The sequence below is a fragment of the Hoplias malabaricus genome, chromosome 1 (genome assembly GCF_029633855.1).
Source record: "Hoplias malabaricus isolate fHopMal1 chromosome 1, fHopMal1.hap1, whole genome shotgun sequence".
Lineage (NCBI taxonomy): Eukaryota > Metazoa > Chordata > Actinopteri > Characiformes > Erythrinidae > Hoplias > Hoplias malabaricus.
The window spans coordinates 21111437-21128140 of NC_089800.1; the positions used below are offsets into that span (position 1 = coordinate 21111437).

The 16704-nt window shown below is 38.7% G+C and overlaps 1 protein-coding gene and 1 non-coding gene across 4 annotated transcripts; one reads left to right on the plus strand and one right to left on the minus strand.

Annotated features, from left to right (window-relative positions):
* Positions 1-1239: 1239 nt before the first annotated feature.
* pdp1 (pyruvate dehydrogenase phosphatase catalytic subunit 1) lies at positions 1240-11447 on the minus strand. Of its 3 annotated transcripts, none has more exons than XR_010803982.1 (4): positions 11358-11447; positions 8412-9283; positions 5704-6495; positions 1240-2952 (listed from the first exon to the last, which is right to left on the minus strand). XR_010803982.1 is itself a non-coding variant. In XM_066678053.1 (3 exons), exons 2-3 carry the CDS (start codon positions 9246-9248, stop codon positions 5785-5787), a joined length of 1548 nt encoding a protein of 515 aa, XP_066534150.1. In that variant the 5' UTR covers positions 9249-9283; positions 11358-11447; the 3' UTR covers positions 4019-5784. The 3 variants fall into 3 exon arrangements, 1 of the variants encoding a protein (XP_066534150.1); XR_010803983.1 differs by lacking the exon at positions 1240-2952 and adding an exon at positions 4015-5343; XM_066678053.1 differs by lacking the exon at positions 1240-2952 and having other exon boundaries at positions 4019-6495.
* A 4684-nt stretch (positions 11448-16131) lies between these two features.
* Positions 16132-16204, plus strand: trnat-ugu (transfer RNA threonine (anticodon UGU)). The gene has a single exon. It is a non-coding gene; the product is annotated as a tRNA-Thr (tRNA).
* Positions 16205-16704: the final 500 nt, after the last annotated feature.

The window sequence follows — 16704 nt, forward strand, 5'->3', positions numbered from 1 at the left end:
GTTTTTAACATTGTGCAACGTTTACAGCTGCATTGCACAAATTCCACGCACATGAAAAGTCTGAACCTCTGCAGTCTTTTACTTTATAAGTAGCCCTTCCCAGGACCAGTCTCGTTTGAGCACTGAAAACAAACACACATCAGCCACTTTACTATAGAATCATTTAGGAGGCTTGCAATTTCTACATTAATTTACCTCTAATGTGATTACCACACAAATCCTAATATACTCTAAACATGGTGATTTTCCAGGGTCCTTTAGTAAAGGAAATGGTTCTATATAGAACCCTGAACACTCGAGGAACCTGTTGGTTCTTCAGATCGATGGAAAATGTGCTGTAGATGGTTCTGTAGGGGCGGCACGGTGGCGCAGCAGGTAGTGTCACACAGCTCCAGGAACCTGGAGGTTGTGGGTTTGATTCCCGCTCCGGGTGACTGTCTGTGAGGAGTTGGTGTGTTCTCCACGTGTCCGCATGGGTTTCCTCCCACAGTCCAAAAACACACGTTGCAGGTGGATTGGCGACTCGAAAGTGTCCGTAGGTGTGAGTGAATGTGTCTGTGTTGCCCTGTGAAGGACTGGCGTCCCCTCCAGGGTGTATTCCCGCCTTGCGCCCGATGATTCCAGGTAGGCTCTGGACCCCCCGCGACCCTAAGTTGGATAAGCGGTTACAGATAATGGATGGATGGTTCTGTATAGCACCTTTAGGAAAGGGTTCTTCTGTTGTTACGATGTAAAGCTTAAAACAGTAGAGGAACCCTTTTTGGTGCCGTATAGAATCCTTTCCTGTATGCAACCATCTCTAGCACATTCTACATCGACCCCTTCACGATGCAAAGAACCCTTTAACCATGCAACAGGTTCCTTAACTGTTTAAAAGATTTAAAAAAATCGTCCCTAGTGGTTAATGTCTTTACATTTTTTTCATTGAGGGGCTTAGTACTGAGCACAACACGATTGATCGTTTTTTATCTACAATCAAACTACGCCTTTAAAGATCCAGAACTAATCCTTCAACATCAGACTTTGTCCTCACTCATACTCCTGAAAGCCACTGAACCAATGTGAAGTCTTCTCAGAAAGTACCTGTTGTTTCTCAATTTCTACTGTTTATTTCAGAAGAGACCCTGGATGAAAAGGTGTGAACAAACATTTGGCCATAAAAAGGTGCATTAGTAATTAATACAAATAATAAAGAGAAACACACTGCTGATATTTAAATGTTTTAATAAAATAGTCTAAATATAAAATACCAGTTACCAAACAAACCATAGCCATACACCAGTACATATGGTAATATTGTTAAATAAACTTGTAGCAAATAGTAAATATTTAATATAATGCTTCAAACGCATTAAGCTGAATAAATGACCTTCAAGTAATAAGCGAGCATGTTTCCAAGATAAATATGTACACATTTTTCATTAGATATAAGCAAACATTCAACAGAAACTATGCCAACTTCCTTCAACAAAATAAGGGAAAAAACAAAACAAAACAAATGGTTTAATGACAATACGTGGACAGAAAGACAGATAAATGCAGAAACACTATACAATAAAGCATGATATTTTTGTACCAGTTTGAGGTGTGTAAGATCAAGGATATCCACATTAGTCCAACTCAGAAAGAGTAACTCCAGTATATTCTCTGACCTTAGGGACTTTTAAAGTTTAAACATAATGCACAACAGAGATTAAGGACGAGAGGGGTTGTTTTTGGGCTCTCACGAGCCAGTGAGAGTAAAAGGTCAAATCGAGTGTTGTATCAGGTCACAGGCGGGTACAGAAAGGAAATCTAACCTCAGACCATGCTGTTCATTTCATAACGGAGATGATAATAGCACAAATGTTACACATACATTTCCCAACACAGCCCCCAGGGACTTTCACATAGTCCCTTTTTGGTGCCGTTCCTCTCTGAGGGAACCTGAAGAGAACAAATCAAGGATCGTGGCTATGTTGGGGGTTTTGACCGAGCAAAGTGTATTTATTCTAAAAAGAGTAGGGGACAAAGATGGTAATAGATCACTGCCCCATACAAATACATACAATAAGCAACCAGTTATGTCTAAACGAACATGGTGAGTGAATCAATTCTTTAAAACAGTCATAAATGTAATAGAAGTACCACTGTTGGTTCCGTACAGAACCGTGTTTGTTTAAGAGATTGTGTGAGTCTAAAGAACCTTTTAAAATCCATCATTCATTCTAAAGGTTCTTTACCCATTTAAACATATCAGCAAAAATGGTTCTTTATGGAACCAACAGTGGTTCTTCTATGACATCCCTCAAAGAACCTTTTGTAGCCCCTGTATTTTTCAGTGTATATACACATAGTTGAATACTTGTTACTGCTCATGCAATTGTCAAAATGTACATTTAAAGTGTAGAAGAATATAAAAGATGATGTTTGTAAATGAAGCAGTCAGAGGAAATTCATTATTTACGGATGCACAGTCTTCTTGGTTAATTAAAGGAAAGGTTTTTTGGTGTTGGCTCATACTGAAGCTGCCTGTAATATCAGTAGTGCAATATTAGCTATCACAGAATAGGTCAGTTATGATATTAAAGCCTTCTGTACTACCATTATTACAAAGACCAAATGCATATTTTATATATAAAACTAACCAATGGCATTAGAATATCAGACTTTGGAACACTGAGATCACAACGTTTCAAAATACTAATGAGCTCTCCGGATAATCTGACACTATGTGTGCATCTCTTTAAAAAGAATGACCCATCTGTTTTTAAGCCTGATCACAACACACCAAGAATTACCATAAGACTTCAGTAAAGTCTCTGTCCATATCCTACTCTCAATACAACACCACGAGGGGCAGAGTCCCAGAGAAACAGAGGTAAGGTTTTAGTGAGCAGTGTTGGACTTGATTGCATTTTGTTTCTTTGATCCAGCAGATTTTCAGTGGACAGTCAGTTTCAGATATGTGGCCTGATAACAGAAATTCAATTCATTAATAATAATAAAAGGACTTGAGTACAGACACTGAGTCCACATTTATATATATAAAAAAAAGTCTAAAATAAAGTCCTAAACCTAAAATAAAACAACATTTGAACACCAAGCCCATTTTTCAGATGATTACCTACAGCTTTGGTGAGTGGAAAAATAGTTTGAATAAGATTTCTCGTCTGGACAAACATTACTATGCAAATAGTACTTTCTGTATAGTTCTGCATCATTTCTCTGTTACAATCATCTCTCTGTTGCACAGACAAACTATCCCTATGAAAACGTAATCTGAACGCCAGTATGTTCTATAAGACTGATTTTACATAAATACAGTTTTAAGGCAAGTTTTGAGGCTTTGTTAAATATTCTTTTGTAACTGCTGATACGTAGACGTTCACGATGTCTCATTTCAAACACTCATTTCATACCTGCACCCAGCCTTCCCTTCCCTTTAGGTTCAACTCCCTACCAGACTGATTTGTCACTGAAAACTCAAAAAAAATACTTACAATTAAAGGCTTTAAAGACAAAGTCAAAACCAAGCTCCAACTTCAAAAATTTGGCACAAAAACGTCACCTGTTACAAAACGTCTTACGCTGAACTGTCCCCTTTACAACGGCCACACGTTTAAACCCCCAGCTCTGAGAGTCACCTCCAGAAATAACCAACTAAAAACTCTTAAAGACCATAAGTCCGACCATAACCTGCATTGTGTAAAAGCACATACAGCTCTTAATTCAAATCTTTAATAATACTTAGATAATATCACGTTTTCCAAGATACGTTCACGTTTTATATGAGGGCTTGCTTGTCTAGTAACTAAGAATCAACAGAAAACAAAAGCAAAAAACACACAAGTATGACTTCAACATTACAGCCCTATCGTAACTCACACGTACACTTCTCACACCATTCGAAAAACTGAGTGAAATTAAATTAAAACCAACGGAACTGGTCAGAAACTATTTGAAAATTCAAACATACATATATATATATATATACACACACACACACATATATATATATATATATATATATATATATCATAGCTTAAAATAATAAGCAGCAGCATAAATAATAACTCGGTCATTCACACGTGCAACATAAACAAACAGTTAGAAACAATATCCTTACTAAGACAGCTCTTAATGTCAATCACATTTGCACTCAGTTTACTGTCGGCCTGCAGACACACGACTGACTGTGACACAAACAAGATAAACAGACTGTGGCGGTGTCAATTTTGTGATTTGCTGTGAGCGTTTGGATGAGACATGGGTCTGAGCCAGTGGTCCTCCAATCTGAATCTTAGAGATCCACTTACTAAATAAGATATTTTTACATAGCAATTCTGAAGAAGCCATTTTAGGGTTTGGATGTGATGTTAGCATGCCTTTGTTGATTTGCTAAGTAGCATTTGACAAGCACAACGTGACCAACTCATACATCACTGTTACAGTGGAATTACAGTGTGGTCAGGTTTCCCAAGCTCTGTGATCGGACTCTAAGGAAGAAAATGAGATTTTGCAAAATTTAGATGGATTACAGAGGAGTGTGCTGTTGGGCCATAGCAAATTCCATTTAGGACCATACTGGAGTCCGCCTGTTGAGTATCACTGTTTTAAGCCGTCTTTTGTTTCCAAATGTAATAAATAACTGATCTGTAGAAACAGCCTTTATTTGGTGCCGTGGTAAACCAAGCAATTTAAATACTACTACATTTGGTTTTATAATTATTTCTTTCATGTCAATTACAAGATCATTCATTCATTCATTCATTGTCTGTAACCCGGCGGCGGCGGCGGGTCTGGAGCCTACCTGGAATCACTGGGCGCAATGTGAGAACACACCCTGGAGAGGGCGCCAGTCCTTCACAGGGCAACACACACTCACACATTCACTCACAAACACTTTTGAGTCACCAGTCCACCTACCAACGTGTTTTTGAGCGTGGGAGGAAACATTTTATGCAGAAATTTCTTAATTTCAACATCTCAGAGATCTCTGAATAGATATTTTAATATATGTTTTCCATTGACACAACAGAACCCTTAATGTGTACATATGACAAATCACAAAAGGAGACCCAACCTCAGTAGTTTTTCCGCTCAGTCCTATTGATTGACATGAAAGAGTCTACAACACTGTGGTTCCCAGTTGTGGTCCTAGAGTACTTCTGAGCTTTTTAACATTTACCTTTTCTAACCCACTATTACTCCAGGACGAGGACTGAGGACTGATGACCACTGCGCTACAGTGTCTCATAGACAATTGACTCTTGTCCACCGTGGGGCTGAAAAATTCTTAAGGCTGTTGTGTACCATTCTGTGCTGTTGCGGTCCCGCTGGCCCGGTCATGATTTTTTTATTCTGTTGCTAAATCAAGAGCAGGACGTGCATGGGGTCTCACAATAATTATGCAAGTTAACATGCTGAATAAATGAAGAACTATGAGTATTTTGGATTGCTTTAGACTAATGTAGACTCTTACCTGTGGATGCTTACAGAATGTGGCCAACAGTGTAGTCAAGGTATGATATAGCGACTAACAAATTATATAACATTTAGGCAGAGGTTCTACTTTTTACCCAACTGTAAAAAAAGTGTTGTCTTGTAGAATAACAGAGAGCCAATCAGCAGCTCTCAACCTCATTTAAGCCCTCCCACAGGAAGGCCTCGAGTACAGTTATGAGTTGTGTGTCCATGTGGGAAAGCCAGAAGAACGGTTACCTTGTGTGTTCAGAAGCGCTCGGCCCTGCAGTGGAAAAGAGGCCTATGTAACAGAAGGAAATCCAGGGGAAAGGAGTGTGCTCAGCTCTGGTGTGCTCCTATGACATGTGGGTTAAACTGCACGACGATGACCGTGATATCATCTCTATACATGCGAGCCAGTTCCTCTGGCAAGCTTAACATTTTGGAAAGCCTCTCATGATCCACCGTGCCAAATTCGTTGCTACCCACAGCATGGCGGATGAGGTGTGTGGCTGCATTCTGGTCCTCAAAAGTGGAAGAGATGCGGGCCTTCCTTTCCTGCAGCAGCCCCTGCATCTGACCAAGGGTCACCCTGTAGCCCCCAACAGTGATGGGCTGCTGCTGGTGGACGCCGGTCAGGTACTCGCCCACGATGCGTACAACTTCCTGTCTGTGCAGAGTCTCCCACAGGCCATCTGAGCCTAGCACCAGGAAGCGGTCCTGCGGCCTCAGCCGGTGCCGTGTGATCTCGGGTTCGGCTGTCAGGTAAGGGGGAGTGTGGTAGTTGGGGGGGATGAACTTGGCATGCTCGTTCTCGTGCAGTTGGTCTGGACCAGACTCCAGCACACGCCGCTGCAGTTCAATGCTCCACTTGAACTTGACGTCTCCAAAGGCCCGGAAAGGCATGAGGAGGCCCAGCAAGCGATCCTGTTTCACCACTGTCTTTGCCTCAGACCGTGGGTGCTCAGACTTCACTCGCTGCACCTCTGCCTCGTTCTGCGCGTTATGGTCATTGGAAAGGGTCAGTGCTGAGAAAGATCCATCAGACTCCTGGACACAAGGGTGGGAATAATATTGTTGTCATAAGTTACATCAGCAGTTCCCAAAGTGGGGGGCATAACCCCACACTATGGGCAAGAGTCAGCGAGACTTAATCAGATACATAATGCATATCTTTTGTAATAATTCCACTGTAAAGGCAGTTTCTCACTTTATTTTGCTTTGTTCAACAAGAAGTTGTAGTTTTGTATGAATTACATTGATGAAAATAATTACTTTAGGCTCTGGAAGTAAAATACCTGTGTGTGTGTAAATAATCCTAAAATACAACAACAAAACTACATTAACTTCAAAGTAAAAGGCTGCTTTGATAATTTATTTTTGCTCGTTATTTGTCTGCCCCTTTCTGTTCTTTCTTCATTTCATTTTTACTTTCTGCAAAAATAATAATAAAAAAAAAAAAAAAAAGGAAAATCTACAAGTGAGTCTATGCCTCTCTAAATTTTATATTTGCATTGTGCAGCAGGGAAAGAATAAACAATTAACACCTTCCATGTAAATGAGCCTACCTCGGGTTCCTTTGTCTTCAATGGCTCTTGATTAATTACTCTCTAAACCATGTTTAGTTATTTACATGATCTAATTATGTAATTAACTTGTCTTTCATAAGATAAATAAGTCAAACATTCTCCCCAACAACATTTACTGTTGAATGCAGAAGGAGGGAAGAGAGCTAATATTATTGTTAGGAAACTCACCTTTGTGTTTATATTCATTAGCTCCTACATCAATGGTACATTGGTAGATTGAAAATCATACAGCCGCCTCCAAAGTGAAAAAAAAATCTACCATGATTTCTATGATTTTCATGATGTATTAATGTTTGCGTTATGCATACAAAATATTAAATGTTCAACCCCAATCCCAAAAAAATTGGGACGCTTTGTAAATAAAAACAAACTGTAATCAATTGACAAATCTCAGACCTATATTTTATTCACAATGGAACATAAACATATCGGACTTTAAGTGAGACATTTTACCATTTCATAATTTATGTATTTTATATATATATATATATATATATATATATATATATATATATATATATATATATACACACACACACACAGGGCTGGTCAATAATTAAATATCAGTATAAAATATTATTTTTAAACACTGTCAATATTTCTGCACACATTTACAGCATCTGTCACTGACTGATGGTCATTAGAGGGCGCTGTCATCAGTTTGGAACTCTATTTAAAGTTTAGTTTAAAAATATTAATATTGACAAAGTCAGTAGGTTCATGTTACTGTCATGTTCATGTTACATGTTACGGTAGGTTCAGGTTGTACTCTTTTAGGACTTAATGCATTCGGCAGCAATGCGTCATAAAAAATGTTGAGATAGGGCCATCTCTACCATTGTGTACCATCCCCTCTTCATTTAACAGTCTGTAAACATCCCATTCCTGTAGAATGTTGGATCCTAGCTGCTCAACATTCTGGGGTCTTCTTTGATGGATTTTGTGTTTCGTGATGCGCCAAATTTTATCTACTGGTGAAAGGTATGGACTGTGGCTGGGTGAACCTCTGTCCATTTTTGCTTGAGAGAGACTGCGCTTAAATGCTTTCAAACAGAATTGGCAGTACATAGTCTGCTTTACGTTATCACACCTGAGCCACACAAACTGAAGCCAAGAAGTTTTGAAATGTCTCTCTGGGGTTGTATTTTTGCTGGAGGCAAAAATACCTTCCAAGATAAAAAAAAAAAATCAAAAGTTGACACCTGTTGCCACTAAATGAATATTTGTGTTCACAATTGCGACCATTTTAGTCACAGTCTGGAGCCCTGAATTACGTTGAGGGTTTTTCATATTCTTTATTAATATTATTGTGATGTACATGTTATAAAAATATCTCAAACATTAACAGTGTAATATTTCCATACTGCATACGCTTACCTGAACACCCAGGACAGCCCGGCCGTCTCCCGTGTTGGCTATATGCAGGTCATTGCCATCCACATGTGCCACACAGGCCGTGGCTCCGGAGAAGGCCACACGCAGCACCCAGTAGTGCAGGAATGCGTTGGGGTCTCCTACCTGCGCCTCCAGGGAAATATCATTGTCCAGACGCTTGAAGGCGCTCACCAGGGCCTCTGCAACATCAGGCTGTTCTCCGGGTGTGCTCAGGTCCAACAGCTCCTGCCAGTATGTGCGAAGGCTGCTGAAGTAGAGGCGTGATGCCTCACGGCTGAAGTAGTCATTGGGGTGCTTGTGCCATTGCAAGATGGGCTGGAGAGCCCGGCCACTCTCCACTGCATTCTCCAGCTCGGCCAGCGTCTCATGTGGCAGCATAGAAACCGCAATGTAGTAGAAAAGTCTCTCGCTGAGTGCTTGAGCACAGGCACAACCTGCATGTCCATCAAAGACGCCGTACAGCATGCCACGTGTCTGAAGGCATGTGGCAGCGCTTCGCCGGTCCTCAATTGGGGCATTGGCTGGCAGCTGATTGCTGTCAAACCCCATGACTGAGCTGAGGTTCTTGCCATCAAACTCTGGCACTTTAAAATTGTACTCATTGGCCTTGAGGATGCTGTTGACCTGAGGCGGGGTCAGGTAGTAGGTGTGCCGTGCAGCCGAGGTCCCGTACTTCCTTGAGAGGTGCCACTTGCTGTGGTTTGCTGTGTTACACGGTAGATGGAACTGGCAGCAAGTGTGGCACAAAACAGCAGGCACCCAAATCCGTCCCAACTCTCTGCCGCAGACTAGTCGGAACAGCTGGCAACTGGCCGCCATCACAATGCAGCTCTCTTAAATCCTTTAAAATGGACCTGCAGAAAACCAAGAAATCTTGGTTGAATCACTCTTGCAAGAATTGGTGAAGCTGAACTGCTACAGGCTAAACAGCTGAACATTTACATATATTGGTTTCATGTGATATCACAAACAATGATTAGGATATGTCTGTTATACAATAACCTTTTACATGATTTTGCACTTTTTAAATTGTTCGCAAGTCATTTTGGATGGGTTTATATTTTTGCTGCACAATAACTACATAAACAAATTTACTGATAAATTTCATTTTCAAACATTTTTAATTAATTAATAAATGACAGGTGTCAAAACTACATAAGCAGCAGCATGTGTATTTGGAAACATGTTTAATTGTCAAACAACGCAAAAATAAATAAATAAATAAATAAATATTTGTGTTGGCCAATGCGCACATATATATATATTTATTATTTTTTAATTATTATATTAAAATGTATCATTTCAATATTTGACCCTGAAAATCTTTGATTGCTGATTTTAAAAAAAGGCACTGCATTAAGAAATGTTCCCGTCTGTTGCGGCAGCCCATAGAAAACAATATATTTCGTGTTTTTTAAATGGCAAACATTTCTGACATAAACTGAGTTGTAGTTGCTTGTCTTGGATCCCAAAAACAATACTTTGCAAGTTTTAAGTCATTTGCATGCACCGTTTGAGAGCTATTGAAGAAAGAAATCTGAATATGCGAATATGAAACCAACTTTACCGGAGTCACACCGAGTGCAATTTCGTGATTTATGTTTATTACATTTTAAATATGGCATTGTTCATATTTAATTTAAATGCTGCGCTGTGTTTAAGTAATGTGTCATTATTTTAAAATAAACCAGTTAATCGGATTATTAATATTATATATATATATATTCGATTAAACAAATAATAATCGTTATTTTTAGCCATAGTTAGTAGCCTTTCAGACAGAAATCTCCTGGCCCCAAAAAGGCATCCAGCGGCTCTTTATGAGAATGCGGCCGGGCGCTATTTTTAACATTATCCAGGCTGTTACAGCACCTGAAAAACCAGACTGTCCCACTGGCCTACAATTACAGCCCCCTCCGCCCCTCTAACTCAACACTTCATCGGTCAGTTAAAGTTTCTGTAATTTATTGCTTGGTGCAGACACGAAACAGGAAAAACCACCGGGGCAAGAGATAGAAGAGGGACTTTTAACCATGAAGGATAAAATACAAATAATAACCGTAATAAATAATATCTAAGACAAAGTATATAATAGCTACATTATTTATTTAAAGAATTTTTTAAATAAATAAACCGGGAAAATGAATAATTAACATTACAGTTAATTCACGGATAGCACTAGCTACTTAAGGAGCTAACGGGCCAAGTACCAATTGGCTCCCTATTCCCTATGAAGTGCATAATGCAAGTCATTAAGCACTTCAGCTTGTGCACCCAAACTGTATTTTATGTCTAACAGAAAGTGGTCTATACATAACTTATAATCTGTAGGGACCCATGTCTAGGTTTACTACACATTGAAGTTAAAAAAATAAACAGTTTCACATCATGAAGTGCACGATTGAATGATTAGGTGGCATTTGATATACAGCCAATGTTCCTGCCTCGTTAGCTTAGCTTAGCTATCACTAATACGCAGAGAATTACCCAAAGTAAGAACCTAACCTAAAGCTACAAAGCCGGAATGTTACGTTTATTCATATATTCGGCACCACCTTAAACGTTAAATCAGAATAATGTTCCGCTGAAAAATGTAAGGTGGAAATATAAGTATAAAGAAGGAAACTTGTGATAAATATGCAAATTTTAGACTCTTTACTGCGGAACCAGGATATAAGTTGCCGTTTTGTTTGAAAGTTGGATTTGTGTTGGGCAAGTTAACGCCTAATCTACAAATTGTACCATCAAACCAGAGATGTCTAACCAGCGGAGTGTACACTAAAACCCCACACACTCCTAATGCTGCAAGATAAACGACAGATGACAAAACCAAGTCCATGCGCTACAAAAGACATCTCGAGCCAATCATGCATAGAAACACAATTACAGTTTCTCAATATACGCCGTATGTTAAGCACCAAGCTTTACCTCGGCTGCAGGGTTAGGAGTGGTGCGGTGGATGAAGCTCACAAGTAACAGTGAAGCGCCGCGCCCCCATCAACGCTGAGGCCGCTTTATTACTCGACTGCCAGCTGATTGGCTCACGTTATGTAACCGTGAGTTCGTTGAGGCCAAGGGCTGTGTCTCAAATCGCCTACTTCACTCCTTAGTGAGATCTGTACTGCAGTACAAAAGCAAGTACAGGCTGATTTTTAATTTTGTAATTCAGCTTCTGCGTCCCTGAGAACACATGCCCCGTCATACGCAGATGATTACAAAGGCATCAGAAAATATATTTCAAAACCCCTTAAAACTAATTTATGCTTAACAAAAAAAAAAAAAAAAAAAAAAAAAAATATATATATATATATATATATATATATATATATATATATATATATATATACACACATTATCTGTAACCACTTATCCAGTTCAGGGTCACGGTGGGTCCAGAGCCTACCTGGAATCATTGGGTGCAAGGCAGGAATACACCCCGGCAGGGGCGCCAGTCCTTCACAGGGCAACACACACTCACGGACACTTTTGAGTCACCAATCCACCTGAAACGAGTGTTTTTGGACTGTGGGAGGAAACCGGAGCACCCGGAGGAAACCCACAGGGACACGGGGAGAACACACCACACTCCTCACAGATTGTCACCCAGAGGAAACCCACGCAGACACAGGGAGAACACACCACACTCCTCACAGACAGTCACCCGGAGGAAACCCACACAGACACAGGGAGAACACACCACACTCCTCACAGACAGTCACCCGGAGGAAACCCACGCAGACACAGGGAGAACACACCACACTCCTCACAGACAGTCACCCGGAGGAAACCCACACAGACACAGGGAGAACCCACCACACTCCTCACAGACAGTCACCCGGAGCAGGAATCAAACCCACAACCTCCAGGTCCCTGGAGCTGTGTGACTGCGACACTACCTGCTATGCCACCATGCCCCATATATATATATATATATATATTTTTTTTAAATTTTTTTTTTTTTTGACATATATAAATGACAAATGATATGATAAATGACATATATATATATATATATTATTTTGTCCCCTAAAACTCACTTAAAAAATGTAATATAGAACAAAAACAATAGTAATAAATCTCATAAAGGAACAGATGTACCCTTCATATGGCTAATCTGTGTTCCTTTTTCAAGCAGATCTGCACAAAGTAATTGAGATTTGTGATTTGTCAGTGTGCAAGTCAGGGTGTCTGCAAACCTTCGTGTGGTATATTTGCCGGCATTCATATTAAAATAGCAATCTGTCCTTTTCTTTAATAATTTTTCTTCATGTCATGAAACAGCTAATATACTGAAACACAATGTCCTGGATGTTTATCAGCGATCTGATGTTTATTAAAGCTAATTTTAAAAAACCAAATATGGTCGCCCCTATGTGGGAGACTAGTTCTAAACTGGTTCATTCAGGGACTACAGCAATTTGATATCTCAACTCAACTTTCACTTTCTTTTTGGTAATAAAAATGTTTTCTTCTTCCTTTATCTAACACAACTTGGTTATCATTGAGTTTTAAAAGCTGAGGGAATTTTTAAACAGAATAAAAAATACAAATCATCTTATAATATTGCTTGTATGTATGTATTCTGTATATACAAATGTGGGTCACCATATTTTCCTGCTGTTTTCATATTCCAAGCACATCAGTACTGACATAATATAGTTTTCTCATCATCTTCCCTTTTCCTTCTTTACATTTTACACTAACAGTGCAAGTCAGACAAGGTAAAGCCAATTTTATTTATGGGAGTGTCTTTACTTCTGACATCCAACGTTTACACAAATAAATTTAGTATAAAGGCCAAAAGACACACGCAGCTATATTTCACAGACGAAAGCTACGCCTGTTCTTAGAACGTACTACTGGGTATACGCCTTGTGGTAGATCCAGCTTTTTACGATGCTGCCATCTTGTGACTGAAGGATGTCCTCTACCGTGGGGAAAGCCTGGTAGAGAGGTTATAAAGGTTTGTCTGTATTATGTCTGTTTATATGTAGGAGAACTGTTGTATTTTGTTTAGACTTTTGAAAAATATTTTATAGTTGACCCACTGACATATGGGAATATATTAAAATAAAACTGAAATATTTCTGTAAATCGGTTATTATTTGTATGGCTAAAAGTACTCGGTGTTTTGTGGTCTGTGAAATTGATTTTATGCTGAAAATAGTTTTTAAATAACACGTTTCAAAAACGTATATTGCGGGTTTTTCCAGAACATTCTGAGTCGACACTGATTCAGTTCCATACAAATTTCAATAGTAGGGAAAAAGAAGGAAGGATAAGAGAACTACACTAGTTAATTTATTTGTAAATGATTAAAAGATTTATCACCAAAAGTTACCTTAATAAGATCCCAATTGTCCCTTTTTATATACCATCAGAACTATTATAACATTTGAAACTCTATGCAACAGAGTTCAAAACAGAGTCGACTCTTGGTTTTCAAATGCCTCGAAATCGATAAGAATCGATACTTCTCTCAGCAGCTGCCGTTAGTAACCGTTAAAGTAGTGACAGAAATTTCGGTAAACTGGCAAAAAAACGTAGTAAAACAAAGTTAGGCATGTATAAAAATGTACTAGTAAATATATACATAAGGGAAACGTAGCTTAAATACGTTAACCTGAGGTAAATAGGATATGTCTAACACAACTGAAAAAAAGTGTCAGAAACGTCACAGAAAATCAACAGTGTGCGAATGTGATGTTATTGAATCGCTGTACTCTATGTATTCCACCTTTTCAGGTACCTCTTTTGTATTTCAAAACTACAACATGTCTAACAAAGATATAACAGTAGGCACGTTCTCCACGGGTCTGGGAAAATAGGTCTGGGAAGAGGTCAAATAAGTTATTTATAGATAACATTTAATGCACAATTCTGTGAACTCGTGTAGTGGGTAAATATAAGAACAGGTAAAATCATACCTACTGCCTAAGATTTATTTTATGTTTCGAGGTACAGCTGTTCTTTAAACTGGTACAGTTACGTTGAATAGTCTATCACATCTGGCACATTTTATATTTTATAAGCAGTCTAATGAGCAAACAATAATGCAAATATTTGTTACACTGAATGCACAAAGATTTACAGTCAGTGACTTCTGAAAAGATTGAACAAGTGCTCAATAAATAGCCGTTAACCTCGACTCATTAGAATGTGCTTGCTGCGTTTTATAGGTGTAGTAATTATTCTGGTGAACTTTATGATGAAAAATGTCGTCTCTCACAGGTAAGGCTCCATAGCTCAGTGGTTAAAGGACTGCTCTTGTAAACCTGGGGCTTATAGGACAGTTTTGATGTAAGTACAAATGTTACAGCAGACTGTTATGTGTGTAGAAGTAGCTCACGCACATTTATGCTTCTGAAGCAGTTTCAGACTACTTGAACTGAGACAAGATGGAGTTGATACTAGTACTTGCTTCAAAGTATTCTAGAAATAAGATGTCTGAGTGTGCATTAAATCTCAGATGCTTCTCACTAATGCTATAGAGTGAAAAAAATTGAAGGCAAGTGCTGCTTTTAAAGCTATATTCACATTATTGCTCATATCTGGGGCTTCAAAAACAGTAAGATTAAGTAGAGTGATATACAAAATGTTGGATCAGTGCTTTCAAACTCACCTGACGGTTTGCATGCTCACTCTCAGTCATGGTATGTGCTGATATCTCAGGGCATAGTCAGCAATAGCAAAACCCAACGCCAACGCATCAGTTTAAACTTACCATAGGGGTGTTAATAGAATTTAACATTATTGTATGTGGGTATTTGTACAAATAAAGCCAAACAAAGGTTTAGAAATAATATTTGCTAGTGACATGTCATTACAAAAATTAGGAGGGTTGTGTCAGGAAGAGCATCCGGCATAAAACTGCCAAATCAATGATGCGAATCGGCTGATCCCCTGTGGCGAACCGTCATTACACCATGATGTTTAAAACAAATAACCCTTTCATTTGGTTTAGAAGCAGGCTTTAAATGGAACGTCTACGATTGTGCATAATCTCAATACTCTCTGGTTGTTCACATTCCAAGGCTAAGTGTTTTTTAAGAGAATAACGACTGTTGTTTGTAGGCAGCTAAAGTGTAACTTGTCTGTAAGTTTTTATTCACAGTTTGAATTCCCCCAGAATCTTATTTGCAACTCAAGTGGATTAGTTTTGTAGCACGGTCAGGAATTCAGTTTGCCGTCTCCAGAGCTTGGAGACATTTCCACCGAGCTAGTTTGTCTTTTCTCTTTTTTACAGACACTGGGCTTCATAAAGACATCAGACTGGTTTCCAGTACGAAAAAAAGACAAGCGAGCAGCAAATAGTGAGGAAATATCTTCAGAATTTTATAAAAAGTGTGCTTTGAACTACACCTTTAATTGTCTGAATATTAAGACTATGATGTTTCCATATGATTTGCTTATGTTTATTACTAATTATATTTTACATAGTTTTAACAATGGTACAACTGCTCCTTTATATTTGCAGTATATATAGGTCCCTTATTATAACACTCACAGAGCAGTATTAGCATAGGGTAAGACGTTGTTCCTGATGCAGACTGTGTAAATCTGAATCTGTAGCACCGGTATTTACTTGTGCTACAGCAGCTCAGTTAAACTGGTTTACCTGCCAAGTCTCTTGGGTGTGGTTCAATTGAGATGTTGAAGTTGACATCTTACAATGACTCATGGGTGAGTCAAAGCCAGGCAGGGCTCCATAGCTCAGTGGTTAGAGCACTGGTCTTGTAAACCAGGGGTCGCGAGTTCAATTCTCGCTGGGGCCTAGTGATCCCTTTTGAGGTGCTTAAGACATCTGAGGAACCTTGTATATAACACATACAGTAATATACCTTCATTAAAATTAGACGTAGCTAACAAAAAAGTGGATTACAGTTGCAGTGAATACCGTATCAGGTCCAAGACACGTAGAGACCTTAGTACCCTAATTATCTCCAGAAAAATGTCTTTTTAGCATCTTTTATTGTGAGTGATATTTGTTTAATGAATTTCTTTTGTGTTTTTTAATAAAATAAAGTAAAAATGCTAAAACAATAGATATGAAAGAAACTTAATTTAAATGCAAAGTGGATTAAATATTTTCTCGCAACATATAAATACTGTGCGATAGTAAATCAGCCCCTTCCATTAATTTAATTTCTTGTGAAAATTGCTATTAAATAGGCTACAACTTGCTCATTTTTCTGTATCTGAAAAAAACAGGACTTCTAAAAACCTGCCATGATCAGGTAGAGCACCAAAACTCATAATCAGATAAATAGATTTG

Coding starts and splice junctions, on each gene's coding strand:
- pdp1 (XM_066678053.1), bottom strand. CDS start 9,248: ATGGCGGCCAGTTGCCAGCTGTTCCGACTAGTCTGCGGCAGAGAGTTG. Junction 6,496..8,411: donor GGGCTGTCCTGGGTGTTCAG/GTAAGCGTATGC, acceptor CCTTGTGTCCAG/GAGTCTGATGGATCTTTCTC.